Below are 20,651 nucleotides of genomic sequence, written 5' to 3'. Positions count from 1 at the left end.
ATACCATCTCACACTAGTCAGAATGACTACTCCTAAAAAGTAAAAAAAATCACAGATTCGGGCAAGGTTGTGGTGAAAAAGGAACACTTATAAATTGTTGATGGGAGTGTAAATTAGTTCAGCCATTGTGGAAGGCAGCGTGGCAATTCCTCAAAGACCTAAAGACAGAAATACCATTTGACCCAGCAATACCATTACTGAGTATGTATCCAAAGGAATATAAATCATTCTATTAAAAAGATGCATACATATGTATGTTCATTGCAGCACTATTCACAACAGCAAAGACAAGGAACCAACATAAATGTTCATCAGTGATAGAATGGATAAATGAAACTTGGTACATATACACCATGGAATACCATGCAGCCATAGAAAAGAAAAAGATCATGTCCTTTGCAGGGATGTGGATGGAGCTAGAGGCCATTATCCTTAGCAAACTAATGCAGGAACAGAAAACCCAATATGGCATGTTCTCACTAATAAGTGGGAGCTAAATGATGAGACACATGTACACATAGAGGGAAACAACACAGTGGGACCAAATGGCAGGTGGAGGGTGGAAGGAGGGAGAGGGTGAGTAAAAACAACTAATGGGTAGTGAGCGTAATACCTGGGTGATGAAATAATCTGTACAACAAACCCCCATGACACACATTTCCCTATGTAACAAACCTGCACTTCTTGCACATGTACCCCTGAACTTAAAATATAAGTTTAAAAAAATGTTTGGAAGAAAAAATATTCTTTAGATATCTTCTATACTTGTTATTTAATAATACACCAGGTGCATTACTAAAGTATACAGTATGTGTTCAATAAGCTTCCAGTATATAGTACATCTATTTGTTTATAGAAACTCAATATATGTGCTTTTTAATCACTAAAAATGGGAAATTTTGTTTATCTTTGTGTGGACTCAATTTTCTTCCAATTAATTACATTTCAATTTTATATGTAAATTATAAGGCTAAATATTTTTTACTTTAACAGTGAACTCCTAGTGTGAGGCAATTTGGTCAAGGAGCAATCAGTGTCTTTAGAAAGCAAATTACTGAGCACTATCTGCAGGCATTCATGCTTCAAGCTCACATTCATTTTTTAACATCATCCTCAGTCCTCTTAGGATTTATGACACCTTGTATGTATCAACAAATAAAGCGGCTCCTGAATGCTTTAATATGTGCCATTCATCCATCTCAAGAGATAATTCCATCAGAATGGAGGATAAGTGGTAGAATTCCTAGCTTTAGGACTCTGAATTTGTGTTATAGGTTTCTTTTTCTTTTTCTCTTCTTTTCTTTTCTTTCTTTTCCTTTTTGTTTTTTTCTTTTTTTTTTTTTTTTTTTTTTTTTTTGAAATAGTGTCTCTTTCTGTTGCCCAGGCTGGAGTGTAGTTCCAGGTTCACTGCAGCCTCAAACTCCTGGCACAAATGATCCTCCCACCTCAGCCTCCCAAGTAGCTGGGACCACAGGTACTCAGCATCACAGAGAGTCAATATTTTAATCTTTTATAGAGACAGGGTCTTCCTATGCTGCCCAGGATGGTCTTGAACTCCTGAGCTCAAGCAATCCTTCCGCCTCTGCCTCTCAAAGTGCTGGCATTACAGGTATAAGCCACTGTGCCTGGCCTCTGTTTGCCATAAGTTTTCTATAGAACCTTAGATAAATCATGTAACAACCTCTTTGGCCACAGATTCTGCCCCTATAAATTTTAAATAATAACGATTATCATCTTATATGTCTCTTATTGATTTCATTAAGAATCAAACTGATAGAAGATGCAAAAATACTTTGAAAAACTTATCCATTGAACAGATGAATAATAGTGTTTTATTTCTGCATTGGTTGCAAACGATTGTGCTTTGAAAAGTAATTGCTAGATGTTAAAAGTCATGTCACATTTAACTGTTAAACTGTATGCATGTTGTCAAACATCAAAAGCAAACCATCCAGATGTTTGGTCTACCAACATACCAACCCTCTGGAGGTTTCTAAAAATAGCATTCAACCTTTTATCAAAGAAATGACTATTTTTCCCTAAATAATTCTATGATCCATGCTAAATTCAATAGAAAACATTTCATTTAAATTAGTTATTTGGTGATATGTTAATTATGCACAACCTTTAAAAATTGCCCACATGTCTAAGTCAGTTTTCTTAAAAAAGTGGATCTTTTCATGACACATGAGGAATCATTTCAAAATTGAAATTTATTGAGTAGAACATTTGGGGTTAGGCAAGGGCTTGGATCTTCAACACTAAGAGCACTTGGGGTCAGTTGTCACTTCTGCTCCAAAATATACACCAGATTTCAGTGGTTGGATGCTATCAGGTAGAATTAGAAAGGATCCACCCTATTTCCTCCCTTCCCATATCTGTATAACATCTCAAGCAATCAGGCAGAGTATTCTCTTAAGGCAGAAAATAATCAGAATCCTGACTCCTTTCTTTTGAGATTTATGTCTATAAATCCATGTTTAATAGACTGGAGTAAGCTTAACCAAAGTGAATTTCAAAAAAAAAAGAAACCAGGGATTTTTTTTAAGGAAAAACACTGGAAGAAAGACAGAAGGGCAACACTGTGCAGCTACACTTGCTCATTGGCTAGGAAGTCAGTGGAGAAGGGGTGGTGATCATATTTTTAGGCTAATAGAATCCATCCCACCACATTCCCTGACCACCCTGATAACATTCATTTGCCTGCCTTAGAGCAGGTAGCTACATATGGAACTTTAAAAGTTTATGTTTAAGGTTCTATAATCAGTGGAATGCTGGTAAAGTTTTAAAAGCTGACTCCCTGGTAGTCCTACTTTTAATTCTTGAAGGAATCTCCATGCTGTTTTTCGTACTAGTTATACTTGTTTATATTCCCACCAGCAGTATAAAAGTGTTCCCTTTTTGGAACCAACCTAAATGCCCATCACCCAATGAGTGGATAAAGAAAATGTGGTATATATACACCTTGGAATACTACTCAGCCATAAAAAGGAATAATGTCTTTTACAGCAACTTGGATGGAGCTAGAGGCCATTCTTCTAAGTGAAGTAACCCAGAAATGGAAAACCAAATATTGTGCAATCTCGCTTATAAGTGGGAGCTAAACTATAAGGATGCAAAGGCACAAGAATGATATAATAGACTTTGGGGGGTGGCCGGGCGCGGTGGCTCACGCTTGTAATCCCAGCACTTTGGGAGGCCGAGGCAGGCAGATCACGAGGTCAGGAGATCGAGACCACAGTGAAACCCGTCTCTACTAAAAATACAAAAAATTAGCCGGGCGTGGTGGCGGGCGCCTGTAGTCCCAGCTACTCAGAGAGGCTGAGGCAGGAGAATGGCGTGAACCCGGGAGGCAGAGCTTACAGTGAGCCGAGACTGCGCCACTGTACTCCAGCCTGGGCGACAGAGCGAGACTCCGTCTCAAAAAAAAAAAAAAAAAAAAAAAAAAAAAATAGACTTTGGGGGCTTGGGGGGAAATGTTGGGAGAAGGGTGAGGGACAAAGGACTATATATGGGTACAATGTACACTGCTCAGGTGATGGGTGCACCAGAATCTCAGAAATCATCACTAGATAACTTATCCAGGTAACCAAAAACTACCTGTACCCCCAAAATTATTCAAATAAAAATTTAAAAAATAATTATTGCTGAGAAAAAAAGCCATCTCTTGGGGAAAAAAAGGATATGTACATATAAGTGCCTATGTTTATTCTAAATTTCAGTGATATACTGTGTAGCATGCAGTTTTCAAATAATAATTAAAAATACAATATTACTATAATTCCAAACAGGCAATTGATTTTAACAGAATGCTTTCATTGGTTTCTGTTGAACTATTATGCCTTAGCCAAACTGTGGTGGCAAACAATGAATGAGTATAGTTCCAACATTTTGGTTGATATTTTTGCTTACATCAGTGAGTAAAATTGAAAGAATAAAGACATATTGGAATTTCACTCATTCATTAAAAGCATGAGTGACTATTGAGTTGGATGATAGTTTTCAAATAATGAAAAAACATCCTTTCAAAATTCTATGCTTTCACATTTTAATTGCTATAAACAAGACTTACTTTTAAGTTAAAACTCCATCACTTTCTTAAGTATAGACAATAAATAAAACAATCAAACCTCGATTTGTAGCATTTGGCTACTCTGTGCTAAAGTTCTCCTATCATATACCACTGCAACGTGATATCACTGGTCAGACAGTAGGGAAGAGGTGTCAGTAGCACACAGTTATATAGGATTTCCATCACATAACTATGTTAGAGTTAAATAACCATAGAGCTTAGACGAGTCAAATGTAGTAGAACAGGCAGTGATAGGTTTTGAGTATTTCCTTTGCTTTTGCTAGAATTTATTTAATTATGAATTTATACAGGTTGGGTTTCAGTAGTGGCTGTGTTTAGCAACCAGCTCACAATATTCCTTAAAGTTTAACAGTTGACGTTCACAAGCCTGTACTAGAAGTCTCCAGCATGCCACTGATTTTAATCCCTGCAGCTCAGTCAGTTTTGCTGTAAGAAGCCTCTACCTGAGCACAAGGTCAGGGGTTGGGGGTGGGGTGGAAAGGATGCCCTAAGAAGCCCTTTTTCCTTCGAAGAATTGGCTGGAAGTTCCTATCAAACCCGTGGGCAGTGGAGATCTTGGCAAGGCATATCCTGGGGCTGCAGCAGGGCTGACACGCACACCTGGCACACAGCTTCACAGGAAACACTGGCAGTGCCAGCCCATCGATGACATCGAGGCCGTGAAGGGGGAGATGGCCAACACCAGCATGCAGGGCATCCCAGAAGGCCCTTGGTTTCAAAGCCCAATCTTTAAAAATATGTCTAAGTTTCTAGTCTGCCAGCATAGGCATCTGTGGAAATTTAGGTAACTTTCATTAATTGTTAAAACTTATTTAGAGAAAGAAACCTCAGGAAGAAGCCTAGTCTTCCTGTGTGACTGGCCTCACATCATGCCATTTTGGGCATGAAAAGATGATACGACCTCCTTTTCTCATATCCATATAGCATTGCTTGGCTATCTGTGACAGTATTATCAAATTACCAGAGCGATGATTTTCCAATGATATGAGGCTTCAGCACCTAACACAAACCTACAGAGAAGCTTGAAAATTCCCAGTTTTGAAAATGACCACACAGAAAAGCCTCAAAAGTTGTGTTTTTATTGACATTATGGTTCATTAAATCATTAAGCCTTCTTTGCTGGCTCAATTAAAATGTAAGCAATGTAGACTCCTCAAAATAAACTTCATATATGATGATGAAGGAGATGTGTGAATAGGATATACATGATAGAATGAAAAATATTTACATTTAATCATTCTTGATATAGAAAAATACTGCACTTTCACGAGCAAGGCAAAGTGAACACACAGGAATAACATAAAACCTGAATTCTATTCTTCTTTCTATTGCCAAAGCCTTCGCCTATCAAGTGGTATTATTTTTATAGGCCATACTAGTAAGATGAAAGAAGTGTTAAACATAGTACTTGTAATTTAACAATTCTGGAGTGTTCACTCTGAATAGTTCACCAGTGCATTTTAAGGTGCTTTGATGGAAGACTACTTTCTTTTGTTCTCCAAAGGGCAGAACTAAGTCACAAATTCATGATCTTTAAAAAAAAACATGAAAGATTAGGCCTAAACAAACAGCCAGCGTCTCTAAGTACATCTGTTTACCTGTTTCCTGGACTGATAACAATATAGAAAGTAGAATGACAAGTGAAAGACCATTATGGGTGAAAATTCACGAGATTCCTGGGACAGTTAGAGTTCTTGGTTCTTGTCCTGGCAAGGTAGCATCTCAGTGAAGTAGACTTTTGGATTCACTCTCTGATTGAAGGAAAAATAAAGTTTGGAAGCCAGGGTTATTACAAGTTATAAAATATTATGTAATAATGATAAAAATGTATAGAATTTAAATTATGTGAATAACAATTCATATTATTTAAGAGACTATACCATTAGCTATATTTTATGAGTGAAAAAAACTAATTTATCTGGACTTAAAGTCCCACAGCTAGTTTTTGACAGAAAAGACTAGAATTTTAGTTTCCTGAGTCCACCTCCAATTTTCTTCCGTGGTATAAATTGCCTATCTTGAACAGTAAGGGGCATGTTCACCTAGGGTTCCAAGCCCCTAAATAGCTGAATGATTTTTTTTCTTTTGTGATGCTATGTTTCTGGCCTGGGCACAATTTCCAGAATTCCCTGCAGAGTGGATTCACTCCATGATTCATGTAGGCTGTATTAAACGGTGCTTGGTAAATAAACAAGCGTTGGTCCTTATCTTTGACCTTGCCCATCCATTCCCAATGAAATGTTAATTGATGGTGTTTGAGTCAATTATTTTCTTTATACTGTCTCTGCAGTTTCAATTCCAGAAAAGAATCAGGATGGGGAGTAAAGAAAATGTATCCTGAGTCTTTCCCCTATTTTCGATTTTTCTTGTTGCCATTTTTATATTTAGAGGTTATTTTTCACTGAAACAAGTACCATTTTCCAAGTAATTGGGTTCCCTAGCCCAACTCACATAGGATTGTATAAGACACAGAACTACTACCTGGATTATGACTCATTGAGACACTTTAAAGCGAGTAAAATTGTCAAATCTTATAGCATGTTCTTAAATGCTATTGATTTTCTGACAGCCTTGCAAATTAAAACTATCAGCTTTTAACCAAGAATAAAATGAGCTCATCAACTGAGGCTGTTTTTAAATACACTTTTCTTTTCTCATTTTGGTTTGTATTAAACTCATCGTTCTCTAACAGGAATTTAAACAGTTTTTGGCCTAGATTCCAGCAGCCCTAATCTCACAGATTTCAAAGTAGCTACTTTCTCATGAGTGTTTGTCTACAATCCTTAGTCATGCTCATAATGGTTGCTAGTTTTCCTCGCCAAAATTGAGTCGTTTGAAAAATATAAAATACATTGTGTTTTAGTGTATTATAGAACCCAGTGGCATATTTTTCTCGAATCTGAAATAAAGGTGAGAAAACGTTTTGGAACAAAGAAAACAAAAGGTCTTACGTGGTATGGTTTGGAGCGTCTCCTCCACAATCAGTTCCAGGCTTCAGTTTACATGTTCGGGCTTCGCAGCAGAGACTGGTACATTCCTTCAAAGCACACACACAATGGAAAAAGATGGTTCAACATTGTCTTCCCATAGACTAGGTGGTAGAATTCTGGCACAAGATGGCAATGAAAGTTTACTTTTTAGGCTAAATTACTCTGATAGGCAAATTCCAGTGAAAATGACCAAGGACATTGAAAAATAGAAAACAAAATATCAGCAATGAAGACTACTTCTCAAAAGGTGGGAAATAGAATTATTCAAGAATTTTGCAAAAATAAATTTTGTCTAGATGTATGATGTGTAAGTCCAAACTAAAAAAAATCGAACATACAGCAGAAAGAAAAATATGAAAATAATTTAGAAAGCCTTGCAAAAGTGCAGGAACTCCATGAAGAGCTTTATATATAAGTTTCCTCAGAAACTTTAAAGGCAACTTGTCTTTCAAGACAATACTTAATATTGTAAAAATATCAGTGCCCTTCAAAGTTAAATATAAATTTAATGCATTTCCATCAAATCTCAATGGTATTTAGGGGCAAATTTGCAACAAAAACAGTAACAACAAAACAATGAAGAGACTTGACATTAAAATGCATTGTCAAGTTACAATCTTTAAAATAGTGTGATGCCTGGGAGAAATATCTAGACAGAAAACTTATTTTTAAAATCTAAAAAAAAAAAAAAACCCTAATTATATACCTAGGAATAACAAACTGGGATATCAGATCTATGAGAAATTGAATTACGCAATAAACAATACTGTATGAAGTATATATACTACTTTCTGGATAAGAAAACAGTTATTTAGAAATTCAGTTGTTCCTAAGCCTGAACTCTGGTTTTATTCAATTACATAAGAAAAATATCAACAAGATATGAAAATAATACAGGAGTTGACTGACATAATTCAAGAATTTTAGATGTTACATATTGTGTATACAATGGTCCTCTCTTGGCCTCTTCCTTCATCCTTTACCCCTTTCTTCTCTGTAAATACATACCATTTACTTGCCGAAACCAGAAGTACCTAGGGTTTTGAGTATCTTCAATTGTCTTCCACCCAAGAAACCGTAGATGAATGTAGGCAAGTAAGAACGAGATAAACATGACTCTAATTTATTATAAAATGTCAAATCTTTTGTAAAATTCCATGCCTCTTTATAATTAACAGAACGTTTACAATATTCTTCACAAATGACTAAGTTAGACTGTGTAGTCTTCTGATGTAATCTAACCAGCTAAAATTTCTGAATACATAAACTGAAGCATAGAGAGTTTAGACGCCATGCTCATTGTCACAGAGCCATCTTAAGTAATGGATACTTCTTGGACTGCATCCCGCTTCACCAATGGAGCAACAGAATATCTTTTAGAAGGCAATGGGATTGCTAGTAATCAGCATTCTTTAGAGTACACAAATGCCTTTAAGGAGTCTGATTTATAGAAATTAGCAGAATCACAGTGCTTATTCTGGATGTTCTATGTTAATAGCCTATTTTCTACGGATTTTTATGATTATTTTTTTCTTTTCCTCTTTCTTCTCTGTTTACAACCTGGTTTACACACTGGCTTGATGAGAAAAGACCAACTTTCCCTCTGAGTAGAACTTACTTCTAGATCTCTAATTGTTACTGTTCAACAGATGATCAACTGTGACATTATGTCATCTAGGGATTTCTGACTAATATACCTTTTGGAAAGATTGTAAGTGACATGTTATAGTTAACAATTTACTTTTTTACATTTAACTTCATATAATTATGTCAAAATCATGTCCTGGTTTTTGAAATGCCTTTCAAAGGATTACTAAATTCAGTAGCAAAAACACAAGTGCAAATCTACTTTTGAACTATGATGCCAAGTTTGTCTTTAGAAAGAATTTCCAAAAGAATATTGGAAAACAAAAAGAAAACTGCATAATTCTTCTGCCCCAGCAACTCTAATAAATAATACCTTAGGAGAGCCACAATCACAGTCTTCTCCCACTTCTAGAAGGTGGTTCCCACACACTGGTGTTGTCATTATATTTGTAGGAATAGGTGCTTGCAGCAGGCACTTTGGTTTCTGAGATAAAAGGTATCTTTCAAAATGTGCGCGGCAAGATGTACTGAAATCCTTTGGGAATTTTGAACTGTAATCAGAAGAAAACTCAAATAGTATGATATACAGTGTGGTGCCTTCTGCGTGAAACACAGAATAAAGATAAAGAAACGCGAGACTCTGACTTATCTAACTATATTACCGAGCTCAGTGGAAATTCCAAATGTGGCAACCATTTAGGACTGCGCTGTATTAAATGTGGTGGGTGGCAGAGCATGCATCCTATGGTATTTGGACATTTTTTTTTTCCTAGAGCCTAAGTCATAGAGCAGGAAGGATTTCAATTTTCACGTGGCCATTTAGTGTTGTTCTGAAGGACAGCAGTGACAGCCATCACCATTGGTAATTATCCACTCATTTTGCATTGAGAATTGAGGGGCAAGAGACAATGATAATGAACCAGTGAAGGGAAGTAGTTGCAGGCTTCTGGGCTGTATGGAAATATTTCTCTTCTTCTTTGTGAGCGTTTCAAGAACAAAGAATGTTTTATTTATTTTTCTATCCCAAAGTCTTTGCAAAGTGCCTGGCATTCACAGGTGATTCATAAATATGCAAAAATAGATTGATTGGTTGATTCATGATGGGAATATAAGAAGATCCTGTCATCATCATAATGAGATTAATACTTTTAGAAACTACGGGTTCATTTTAAGTTGGAATTATTTTAAGTTAAAATTATAAGGTCATCATGCTTGCAAGCTCTATCTTGGCGTATTTGGAAATCTTAAAGAATGAGCCCTGGTAGTTTTTAAAATTTGTGCATCAAGAGACTGGAGTTTGAATTAATGGGATACACAATATTTGGGAAAAAACATGCCTATTCAACATCTGTAGACTGCTTCCAAATTCTTTAAGATTTGGAAAACATCTCTCTTCTAGGATGGCAAGGTCTCACCTCAGATACTGATTCATCACACAACTGCCAGAGGGACACTTGGTGTTGAATGGAACATCAGGCATACCAAGAACATGGCCCAGCTCATGTGACATCACTCCTACAAGAGCCACATTATTCTTTTTTTTAGCCTGGAAAAAAAAAGTAGACACATTTATTTATTCTTTTTTTATTCAATCGTTGCCAGTGTGCAGTACTTTAAAGATGGCTTAAGAGATGGAAACTAGTGGATCGTTAGCTCCTTTCCCTGTCACTGTGTATTGCAAAATGTTGAAAGAGCATTTGAAGTGGTTGGGTCCTATGAATACAATACATTTTATTCAATAAATATTTGTTGAACTAATGGATACTAAGTTACCAGTAAATCATGATTAAATTAATTACATTCTTCGTAGGAAGTACTCATAGGCACCATATCAGAGGTCTCCAAAACCTATTGCTATGATACCTATGACACTCGAGTGCTTGGCCACATAACACCTGCATGCACCTTTCTTCCTTGTCTGGCCTCTCTGGCCACAGACACTGGGGATGACTAGTATTAGCCCAGGCAACAGAGGTTACTGGATCCCATTTCTGTTCCAATATTCCTGCTCTGATTTTCTAACATGAACTAAAGAATGACGTGGCACACTCTAGCAAGGCTGTTGTAAGGAGATGTTCTGTTTCATAATCCAAGGGATCTTCAGTGCAATGACCTACCAGTAGTTTCATTTCTATCTTGATTCATTGATTCAGCAAATGTTCATTTTGCTCATTCTATATAAGGTGTGATGCTGGCCTTCATAGAGGATACAGAACCACAGGGAGCCTTACTATAAATTCACAAACCTCAATAACAGCAACCGAAGATGGGGAACACAAGGAATTTGAAGCTGCCAGTCCCACACGTCGATTGTTGAAGCTAATCCCACTGTATGAAAGTTACAGACACTATTGTCACAATCTGAGCCTTTGTAACCATTAGCTTTTGTTAGTTACGTTAACGAATTGCCTCACTGCCCTAGCCTTTTTATATTCACTAGGGCCCCCAAAATTTCTAGTATTCCTTAGGGTTATAATGACCACAGATGGTTATCTTACATCCAAGAGCTCATTCTGTCATCTGATTATTGATCCAATAATCTCACAGGTGAATTGCTAGTGGTAAAATGTCAAGCACTCTGACAATTGATCAGGGAAATATTACAGAGTGGAAATCCCTGCTAAGGAACCTTGGGGATAGCTATCCATTCTGCCTACATTCACCTGGCCAGCATGTGCTCACCTGAGAAGCTGAGCATGGTCGTGGATCTTTTTCCCCAGGTTGGAACTATGCCATCTCAGGAAGTTGTTAAACGTGGTGCTTGCGCTGGGCACCACCTTTATCTTATCCCCATCGGACCAGATTTCCATACCTACCAAGGCCACTTGAACATCTATGGTGTTATAAATCTGTGGAAAGAGCATTTATCTTCATAAAAATGTTCAGGATTCCTTTCGTGTTTGAGAGCTTTTGTTGACCACAAGTGATAGATAAAGTGATGGACTACAAGTAATGAATTTCCATTTTGAAAGTAAAAATTTTAAAAGTTGTCTTTGTTGCCATGCATGTGATTTCACCTTGATGTTGATGGTTGTTCTGCTAAAATTTCCCTGAACTGTTTAACTTAAGGCATTTGTGATCTTTTTAACTTCCTGTTGGTGAAATCATAGGGAAGCTCCAGGCTTCCATGCAGAAACATGAGGTTTACATAACTAATGTCTTACCACATTGAGTAGGTTCATCACATCAAACACAAAGCTTCTTATCAGAGTTAGATTCTCATTATAGTTCTTATACTGTAAAATACAAAACACAAAGTATAGTGAAATAGCAGATTACACTGAGAAAGCTGATGGCATACAAGATTTCACATTTTAAGAAAAATTATGCATTTCACTACAATTAACATCTATTCATTCCATAATTAAATAATGTAAGACTGTATTGTGGCAAATTCTATTTCAAATGTTAAGAGTTTTTTGATAAAAGTTAGACATTCATGTAAAATTTTAATGTTCATTTTAAAGCTGAATACATCAAATTAACAATTTTAAGGTTTTTAAACTGAATCATGTGATTAAATTTTGATTACAAAACAATATTTGCTAGATAGAAATGTAGATTCTAGTATTTACCTCTGTATCTATCAATATAGTTTCTAAGTTATATAGAGTTTTGTGTTGATTTTATATTGACATAATATTTATATTAAATATATTTAATTTTACATTAAGATATAAAGTATTGCAATATTTTAATAATGCGTTCCTTTTATTTTTCTTTTTTGGTTGATTTCCTGTAGCTATCTGGTATTAAGTATATTGCCAATATCTAAATATTTTGGTGGCAGATGGATATTAAAGGGGATGAGGAGATAATAACTATTGCTGGCAAGGCATGTAAACAGCCAAGACACGCAGGTGGACAAACGCCCCATGATTAGCTAAAATAGCTTATTGCTTGCTTTTGCTTGATAAGTAAACTTAAAGGGTGACTGAACTGGCCGAGAGGCCCGTGTGTTTCATACTCACAAAGGCATTATCCAGCACCAAATAGAGATCAATGTATTTCTGTGCCCGAAGAAAGTCTTCTTTCTTTACAAAGAATAAAAGAACATGGTTAAACATTATCTTTATCCTAAAAGATTCCAAAGCTTAAAAGGAGACTTTTTTTCCTAAAATAGAATACAAATAGAAAAATAAGTAAATAAATTATAGGCTTGACACATACATATACTACTCATTTCTAAGAATAGTAGTCTATCGCCTATCTTTGCTGAGACAATTGAAGTAAAGGATGAGGTAAGGGAATTGTATTCACCTCTGGGCTTTTGAGTGATCTAGAGATTCGAATTGGGCCTTGTTTCCCGTCAGTGCTCCTCACACCACATGTGTGGTTAACTGGGTCTTGTTCCTCCTGGTTAGATGTAAAGACGGCATGTTGTTTCTCATCTGTGCTTTTCAGAGGTTTTATCAGGTATCTTTGATGATGATGTGTGAAGTATCCTCTGGGAGATATAGAGACTTATATTTCAGGATTCTTGACACACAGAGTCATATTTGCTTCCAAGAATGGATTGATGTCTGCCCCTCCATCCCAATTTCACACATAGCCTTGTCATTCGTAGACCTTTCAGCTAACTTTTGGTAATGTAAGTTAGAATCACTATTTGTCAATATAAAATGAAGCCTAACTTATTTACCAAGAGAATTCTGAACAAGAATTATAAAGATGAAGCAACCCCAAAGAATTTGGAATTTGCACCATGGTAAATATTTTTCCATAGTTTATTGATTCATTTAACAAATATTTCATGGCAGATCCTAGGACTATAATGGAAAATGGAGTAAGGGAATGTTTAGATAGCAAGAACCCCAGAGGGGAACATGAATGATCAGCAGGCCAACCAGAGTAACACGTTGGGATTAGAAGTAGCTTAAAGAATCCCTCTTTCTATAATCTCAATAGTATGATAATTAGTTCATAAATAGAAGGTGAATCCATATAATAAAATATTGCAATCCAACTTAACTGTTCAAAATTATATCCCTGAAGGTATTTTATGATATGTGAAAAACTTGTCATGTGTGTTATCAGCCATATTGGAAGAACAATGTGGGTTTTTTTTTTATTTCAATGCTGTGAAAGATACATTTGTCTATATGTGTATATAAGGGTGCAAACATGACAAAATGTTAATAACTCAGAGGTGATCACTCAGAGGTCAACTTTTGTCATAGTTGTTATCTTCTTTTTCTTTTTTTTGTTTTGAGACGGAGTCTCGCTCTGTCGCCCAGGCTAGAGTGCAGTGGAGCTATCTTGGCTCACTGCAAGCTCCGCCTCCCAGGTTCATGCCATTCTCCTGCCTCTGCCTCCCAAGTAGCTGGGACTACAGGTGCCGGCCACCACACCTGGCTATTTTTTTTTGTATTTTTAGTAGAGACAGGGCTTCACCATGTTAGCCAGGATGGTCTCGATCTTCTGACCTCATGATCCACCCACGTCGGCCTCCCAAAGTGCTAGGATTACAGGCATAAGCCACCGTGCCTGGCCTGTTATTTTCTTATTTGTGCTTTTTCTTACTTTCCAAACTTTCTCTCATTGGCAAGAATTATCTATGTAAACAGAAACACATATAATTCTAAAATTAAGTTCAACTGTGACAATTGCAGGGAAGAATGTTTTAGAAAACAGGAAGTAACTGTTTCAGAGAGTAGAGTGGATAAACACAGAAGTGGATCCAGATATCATCAAGGTCCAGAGTGCAGCATTCTTGTTTTACATTGCTAGGCCTGACTTCTCCTAGAGCAGCAGATTATGAAATGATTGTCAGGGTAATACTTTGTTCTTCACTTTAACCACATATATTCAGCATTTCAGCAATGAAAAATTTACCAAAATAGTAAGAAGACAATATCTAGTAGCACTTAATTCTGTATAACAAAAAGCTTTTTGAGCTTGAGTAATTTTGGTGGTAGTTCTTACCTCAACCCGTCGCAAGTACTAATGCTGGCAACAGAATTCTTTTCATTTAGGATGTTTCCTTTATAGTAACAGTGTTCCTGGAGTGGAAAAAAGAAATTATGCTTCAGAAATGTGCGTGTGTGTGTATGTGTGTTTGTGCATAATGTGTAAACTACGAGAATACATGTATCACAGTTGTGAGGAACGCTACCATCTTGAGTATGTAAAAATCCTTCAAATAGTGACTGTGTGGCCAGACCAATACTCAGAAACACAACAGCAAGAACCTCAGAGGTTTTCAGAATTGCTTCACTGGAAACTCTCTATATTTGGTGGCTGAGCTGTTTTTCTGACATTAATTTACACTAAGGAGGAGTCCAGGGAAGTTAAACCTAGGTGGGCTAATAGTGAGAGCGGATGTTCTCTCTGAGAAGTAGCCAATCCTCTTGGGATGTACAGTACTCCCAGTGGGTCCTCAGGTTTTGGGGTCAGTGCTCAAGAATTTGGCTTCCCTGCGCTGAGTGCCAAAGGCACTGTGCATTACAAATAAGTAAAATAAGACATCTATTTTTCCAGACTGGGGAATCCCTGATATTTCACTCTATCACTCCTGAGCTCCTCAGACTAACTGATTTGAACACTGTTTTAATTGGTCTATCAGTGAAATCCGTTTATCAGCCTCAAAGACACAAAATTATTTGTCTACAATTAGAGATTCAGACATGATTGTTGGCTCACATCAGCAAAGTTAAGGGGCCTCTTACTTGGAGTGATCTAAAAAAGGTAGTGAAAAAACTCCAGTGCAAAATAAATTGACCTGCCTCAGGGTCTGAAATTCCATCTGTGGTCTTTTCTCCCTTTTTGGAAGAGATATTGTCAACATAAACATTTTCTCATAGAAGACTTGAGAAGATTCTGCATTAATGTATCATCAGCTATTAACAATTGAGCATAAATTAATTTATCAGACACTGTCCGCTGAAGATAGTGTTAGCAAAAATTCAGATGTTCATGAAATAAGTTTTAATGAGCATGGGGAACAAAGAACCATTTTGTGGCAGAAGTCTTTTTTTATATATAGAGAAAGGCATATTTAGGGTACCTTGTAGGATGGCTCTGAGAAGCTGTCTTAGCTTGGGAACATGAACACCTCTTGACTGAGATTTATTGTATTCTCTTCCTGATATTCTATGCCATGATTCTTAATGTCTGACATTTGGCCCTGGCATTATCTACGGGGTGATGATTTAATCAGATATAAAAAATTAATTAAATAATTGATATTTCATTGCTCACCTCAGGATAAATGCATATATCTCCAGAAAAATAGTAAATATTGATATGAGGTTTTAAGTACCTATAGAGAACAATTTTTCTAGCTTATGGATAAAATGGTCTAGGGACAAGGGGACTTTTGGTTGCTTCCAAAAATGTGACACTTGGAAGCCTTCTGCTGCTCCTATGTTTTGAAAGCTGAATGTGATTTTCCAAACTGTTGTCTCATTGATCACAGATAAGCACCTTGCTTTCAAGTCCTTTGATTATTTTTTGAAGTTGTTCTTGGACCTATGAATTTTATAAAATTATTGAGCCCTTTGGAGATCTTAGTTAACATTAGCACAAACTAATAACATCTAAAACTCAAAAGAGACCCACAAAGTATTCGGACCCTACCATGTTCTCAGGTTTCATGGTAATTTCCTCTCCTCTGGGTGAGTACAATGTTTCAGTGTAGTCTGGCCCCAGGAGATGCCTGTAGAGAGCAGAGAGCTGCATGAACCATTCAGGATGGTAAGAAAGGCAGAACTTCCTGAACTTCAGCACTAAAGAGTGATAGTGTCTACAATGATAAGTAGCTAAGGTTCTGACCTACTAATCCTCTTCCAACATTGGAGCTCTGCTACTGAAGCAAATCAGAGAGTTAGTTCTTCCTATTAAATCTGAAGGAGGAAGTCCCCTCATCTTCTTCCCATCTGCAGATCCCTATCTTCAAATTAGTCATTTTGAGATTTCTTGTACCAAGGACACAACCTCCACAGAACCTTTGAAGGGTGCTGGGTCACAAATATGCTTATAGGCCCATTGCATTCAGGGAGAAGTTTACTAACTGCTATAGAACTAGAAGGAACCCCATTCCCTGGAATCTATCTCTAGGCCATGCATTTTGAATCAGCCTTGGACACATATTCTCATAAAAGAATGGAAAGCTGCATCAAAGTCTTGAGTTTATCTGAGTTGAAAAAGAAGTTCAGTAAGTTCCCAGAAGGTCAAGGAAGAAAGTCATTTATATATGCCATTCCTTTTGTTTTACACTTTGTATATAATTTCCTAGGAAATCAGCCTTTTTAGCACAAACTAATATCATCTAAAGCTCAAAATGCCTCATGTCTTCTATGTCAAACCACACTAAATGGAGCCTCAAAAAGATCGCTCCCCAATTTCATAACCTAATCCAGTGATTAGACTTTTAGGAGGTACAACTTACTTGGTTTTTTGTAGGGACAGAATGATTTCTTCCCCATTTAAGATCATGTGATATCGAACTTCAGGTTCATACCTTTCCTGGAAACATTTAATTACATCAAACAATTTATATTTCTGAGCATAACTAAAATAATTGTAATGATATATATAGTAAGTATTAGAAGAACAATTACAAATGCATATAGGATAAAAGCAGTTCTCTTGTGTTTTTAAAATATGTAAGACAAAATAAATTATGCACTAACATGGACTTCCAAAAAGTACAATTATGTGATAATAACACTTATAGATTAAACTAGCTTTAATACGTGAGATAGGGACTTCTCATTTGCTCTAATGTACAGTATACTGTCTTAGGACCAGCCAGGGAATAAAAACAAGGTGTATATTTTTCTTACTTTAAAATCAAACTAAATACATTAAATACTAAAAAACAAAGACAAAAACAAACAAAAAAAAACCTCTCAACCCACTAAGAATTAGGTAGCAATTACAAAATGAGGGAAATACTTGCAACAATGTAATAGTCAAAGAATTGGTATCTTTAATCAATATTAAAATATTGTGTTAACTACTGATAAAAAATTTCATTTTTCACTATTGACAAAATGGCTGAGGAAAAAGACAATTCACTGGAGAAAAGGGGTAGTGAGCCTGGCCAGGAACAACATCTCTGTTAAAGATGGCTGACCTTCCCAGGCTTCTCTCCTCACTCTCAAACTTAAGAGAAATGTCCAAGCAGCTTTATCCTTTCTTGTCAAGTGAGGCTGTTGACTCTCTGCTGCTTAACCATAGCGGCATTCTGAGAAATTGTGAGCTGTCTCCTGAACAAAGGGGAGTTGTATACATGGGCTTCAATATGAAACTATTAGATGGTAACTGTAACATCACTTCTGTTAGTGAAAAGGCTTTTTAGATGATTGTAACATCTACCACAGTCATTCATCTTGCTTACCTCTTTGCCATGCTTTTCTGTCTGGTTGTTCTCAATCTCTCTTTTGTGTAAAATGTGAAGTTTTTTAGGACAAACTATTTCATGGAGCGTTAATTCAGGTGTTTGCTTTATGGCTATTGCTAGAGAAAGAGAAATAATATTCACATAAAAGATTTAAACATTTTGCTTTTAGTCGTGTTGTGTTTTGTTTTAATTTCTTGGGTTGCTGAAAGAGCAGTGAAGACTACATTCCTATGTAGAGAGCAAATATTATGAATAACAAGTTAATTCTCGTTCTTCAGCTTTGACAAGGATTTTTTTTTTTTTTCTCTCCCTCCCCCTATTCTGAAAAGACATGAAGATTACAAAACAATTCTTCAGATGATCTCTCAGTGTATGCAAACTCTGGACCATCATGCCCGGAAATGACAGGTTATGGATTAAGAACAGGGGTTGTGTGAGCCTAGAATTCTGCCTGTAGTAATCCATTTCCTTCTTGCTTTAGAGTCTTCTTAAAAATTGTGAATTTTTCTCTCAATGCCCTCCAAGACTTTTTCTTTTTTTCTTTTTTATACCCTTTTCCCTCTGAAGCACAACCCCTGATTATAAACTCTAAAAATTAAGTTTTTCATTTGTATATAACACTCTACTTTTAGGAAAGACTCTACTAGTAGTAATTTTATTCCTCAGTGTGACAATAAGCCATGATGCTTTTTCTCTCAGCAAAATTTTCCCCCAAGACTTTAGATTTCAAAGAAATAAATTTTTGTTGGCCTCTCTTTGAAAGTTTTAAAGCCTCAGAGAGGAAGTAGGAAGATTGTTTATGGACACAATGTTCTTCTTGATGTACTTGAAATTACATTACATAGACAGATTTTCATTGTTTACAAATAGTAGAAAAGAAATTATCTCGGAGCCAAAAGATGTGGTCTTACGCCCTAGCTAAATAACCTCGTAGAAGTCACTTCAGCTTTGTACCAGTTTATTATCTAAGGTATAGGTTAGTGTAAAACTTGAATAAGATAGAATATATAAAATTATTTAGTACCCTATTAGGAAGATGACAGCATACTTTTTCTATTTTTTCTTTTAATTATTCAATTATTCATACAAGATCAGTCTTATTTCTGAATGCTTGCATTTTCATACATAAGTATCGGTGCTTAGAGACAGTTTTCCACTCAGTATGACAGAGTGATCTTAGGGAAAACAGGAGATTTTTACCTGGCTGATAACGGAAAATGAAAGGAAATCACAAAGGAAGAATTCCCTCCTAGTCAGCTCCCAAAGTTCTACTGTAACGCTGTCCTGAGAAGGATTCATCACATACTAAAACAGGAAATCTAGAAATGTATGAGTAAATGATCTTTTATTAAAAGAGAGTATGAGTCCATTAGTGGAAAAAGCCATGCGCTTGGAATGAGAATGAATTTTAATAATGTCTAGTCCCAACACTAGCACTAATCATGCAATTTTGGAAGAGCCCTCAAAATATCTGTTTTCCTACCTCACTTCTTGTTCTATCTACCTTGTTTGGCTTTGGGGAAACTTTATAAGAGTAGATTACAATGTGATTTAGCCAAAAACCTTTGCAAGATATATAAAGTAAAAGACAAACAAACAAAAAAAATAAAACCAACCCAATAGTGTTGTTTTTGTTATTGTTGTTGTTTTGTTTTGTTTTGTTTTGTTTTGTTTTGTTTTGAGACAGAGTCTTGCTCTGTCACCCAGGCTGGAGTATAGTGGCCTGATCTTGACTCACTGCAACCTCTGCCTCCCAGGTTCAAGCGATTCTCCTGCCTCAGCCTCCTGAGTAGCTGGGATTACAGCTGTGTACCACCACACCTGGCTAATTTTTGTATTTTTAGTAGAGACAGGATTTCACCATGTTGGTCAGGCTGGTGTTGAACTCTTGACCTTGTGATCCACTGTGTTGGCCTCCTAAAGTGCTGGGATTACAGGCGTAAGCCATTGTGCCCGTCCCAATAGTGTCTTTTTAATGACTATCAAAATGATAGTCAAACAAGGTTGAGTGAAATTTCAACCTCTTAATACTCAAAAACATATTTTAAAAATGGAGACACTGGGTCAATATTATACTCTTATTTTAACGATGTTGTCTCAAATCACTACATTTGATTTTTTACATAGAACAAAAAATAATATAAAAGTATTACATTCTTTTCTAGACAGTAAGCAACTTACCTTCTCTGATATTTCTTTTATGTGAAAACTCAAATATTCATTTGACAAATATTTATTGAATGCTGACTTTAGGCCAGGCACAGTTTGAGGCTGTCAGGTTAAATAAAATAATAGAATAGACATTGATCCATGCCCTTATAAAATTCACATTCTACTGGGAAATGGTGTTATATTTCATATACATATGCAGCATACATTATGAAAAATTATTTACAGGTTGGAAGATGATAAGTGCTATGGTGATGAAATATATCAGAGTAAAGGAGACTGTGAATGCTGGATTAGAGGTGAGTGTTACAATTTTCAATAAGGAAGTAATGATAGTCACATCAAGATGATCACTTTTAAGCCAAGACTTCAGGAAGATGAGGGACTGAACCATATTGTTCTTTGGGAACAAAGAGTTCTGGATAGAGGAAACAGCTAGTAATAAGGTTTTAATGTGAGATTCTGG

General features: G+C 36.2%; 1 protein-coding gene across 10 annotated transcripts in view; it reads right to left on the bottom strand.

Moving 5' to 3' along the window:
* Positions 1 to 20,651, bottom strand: part of ADAMDEC1 (ADAM like decysin 1) — a 44,473-nt gene that overhangs the window by 18,328 nt on the left and 5,494 nt on the right. For 4 of the 10 annotated variants that reach the window (XM_055295722.2, XM_055295726.2, XM_055295723.2 and 1 more), the window contains exons 2-14: positions 18,014 to 18,132; positions 17,060 to 17,136; positions 16,249 to 16,327; positions 14,596 to 14,672; positions 12,931 to 13,117; positions 12,642 to 12,704; positions 11,835 to 11,906; positions 11,353 to 11,519; positions 10,917 to 10,998; positions 10,086 to 10,216; positions 9,044 to 9,221; positions 7,045 to 7,130; positions 5,669 to 5,844 (exon numbers count right to left, since the gene is read on the bottom strand). In XM_055295722.2, the coding sequence (XP_055151697.1) occupies positions 5,838 to 5,844; positions 7,045 to 7,130; positions 9,044 to 9,221; positions 10,086 to 10,216; positions 10,917 to 10,998; positions 11,353 to 11,519; positions 11,835 to 11,906; positions 12,642 to 12,704; positions 12,931 to 13,117; positions 14,596 to 14,672; positions 16,249 to 16,327; positions 17,060 to 17,136; positions 18,014 to 18,132 (1,325 nt within the window). In that variant the 3' untranslated portion in view covers positions 5,669 to 5,837. Of the gene's footprint in view, positions 1 to 5,153; positions 5,625 to 5,668; positions 5,845 to 7,040; positions 7,131 to 9,043; positions 9,222 to 10,085; positions 10,217 to 10,916; positions 10,999 to 11,352; positions 11,520 to 11,834; positions 11,907 to 12,641; positions 12,705 to 12,930; positions 13,118 to 14,595; positions 14,673 to 16,248; positions 16,328 to 17,059; positions 17,137 to 17,749; positions 17,883 to 18,013; positions 18,133 to 20,197; positions 20,253 to 20,651 lie in introns of those variants that run through there. The other 6 variants (XR_008660547.1, XM_055295724.2, XM_055295728.2 and 3 more) reach the window with 6 other exon arrangements.

Source organism: Symphalangus syndactylus, chromosome 10 (genome assembly GCF_028878055.3).
Source record: "Symphalangus syndactylus isolate Jambi chromosome 10, NHGRI_mSymSyn1-v2.1_pri, whole genome shotgun sequence".
Classification (NCBI taxonomy): Eukaryota; Metazoa; Chordata; class Mammalia; order Primates; family Hylobatidae; genus Symphalangus; species Symphalangus syndactylus.
Note: the sequence above shows the minus strand (reverse complement) of the source record. Positions and strands in the feature narration are given on the sequence as shown.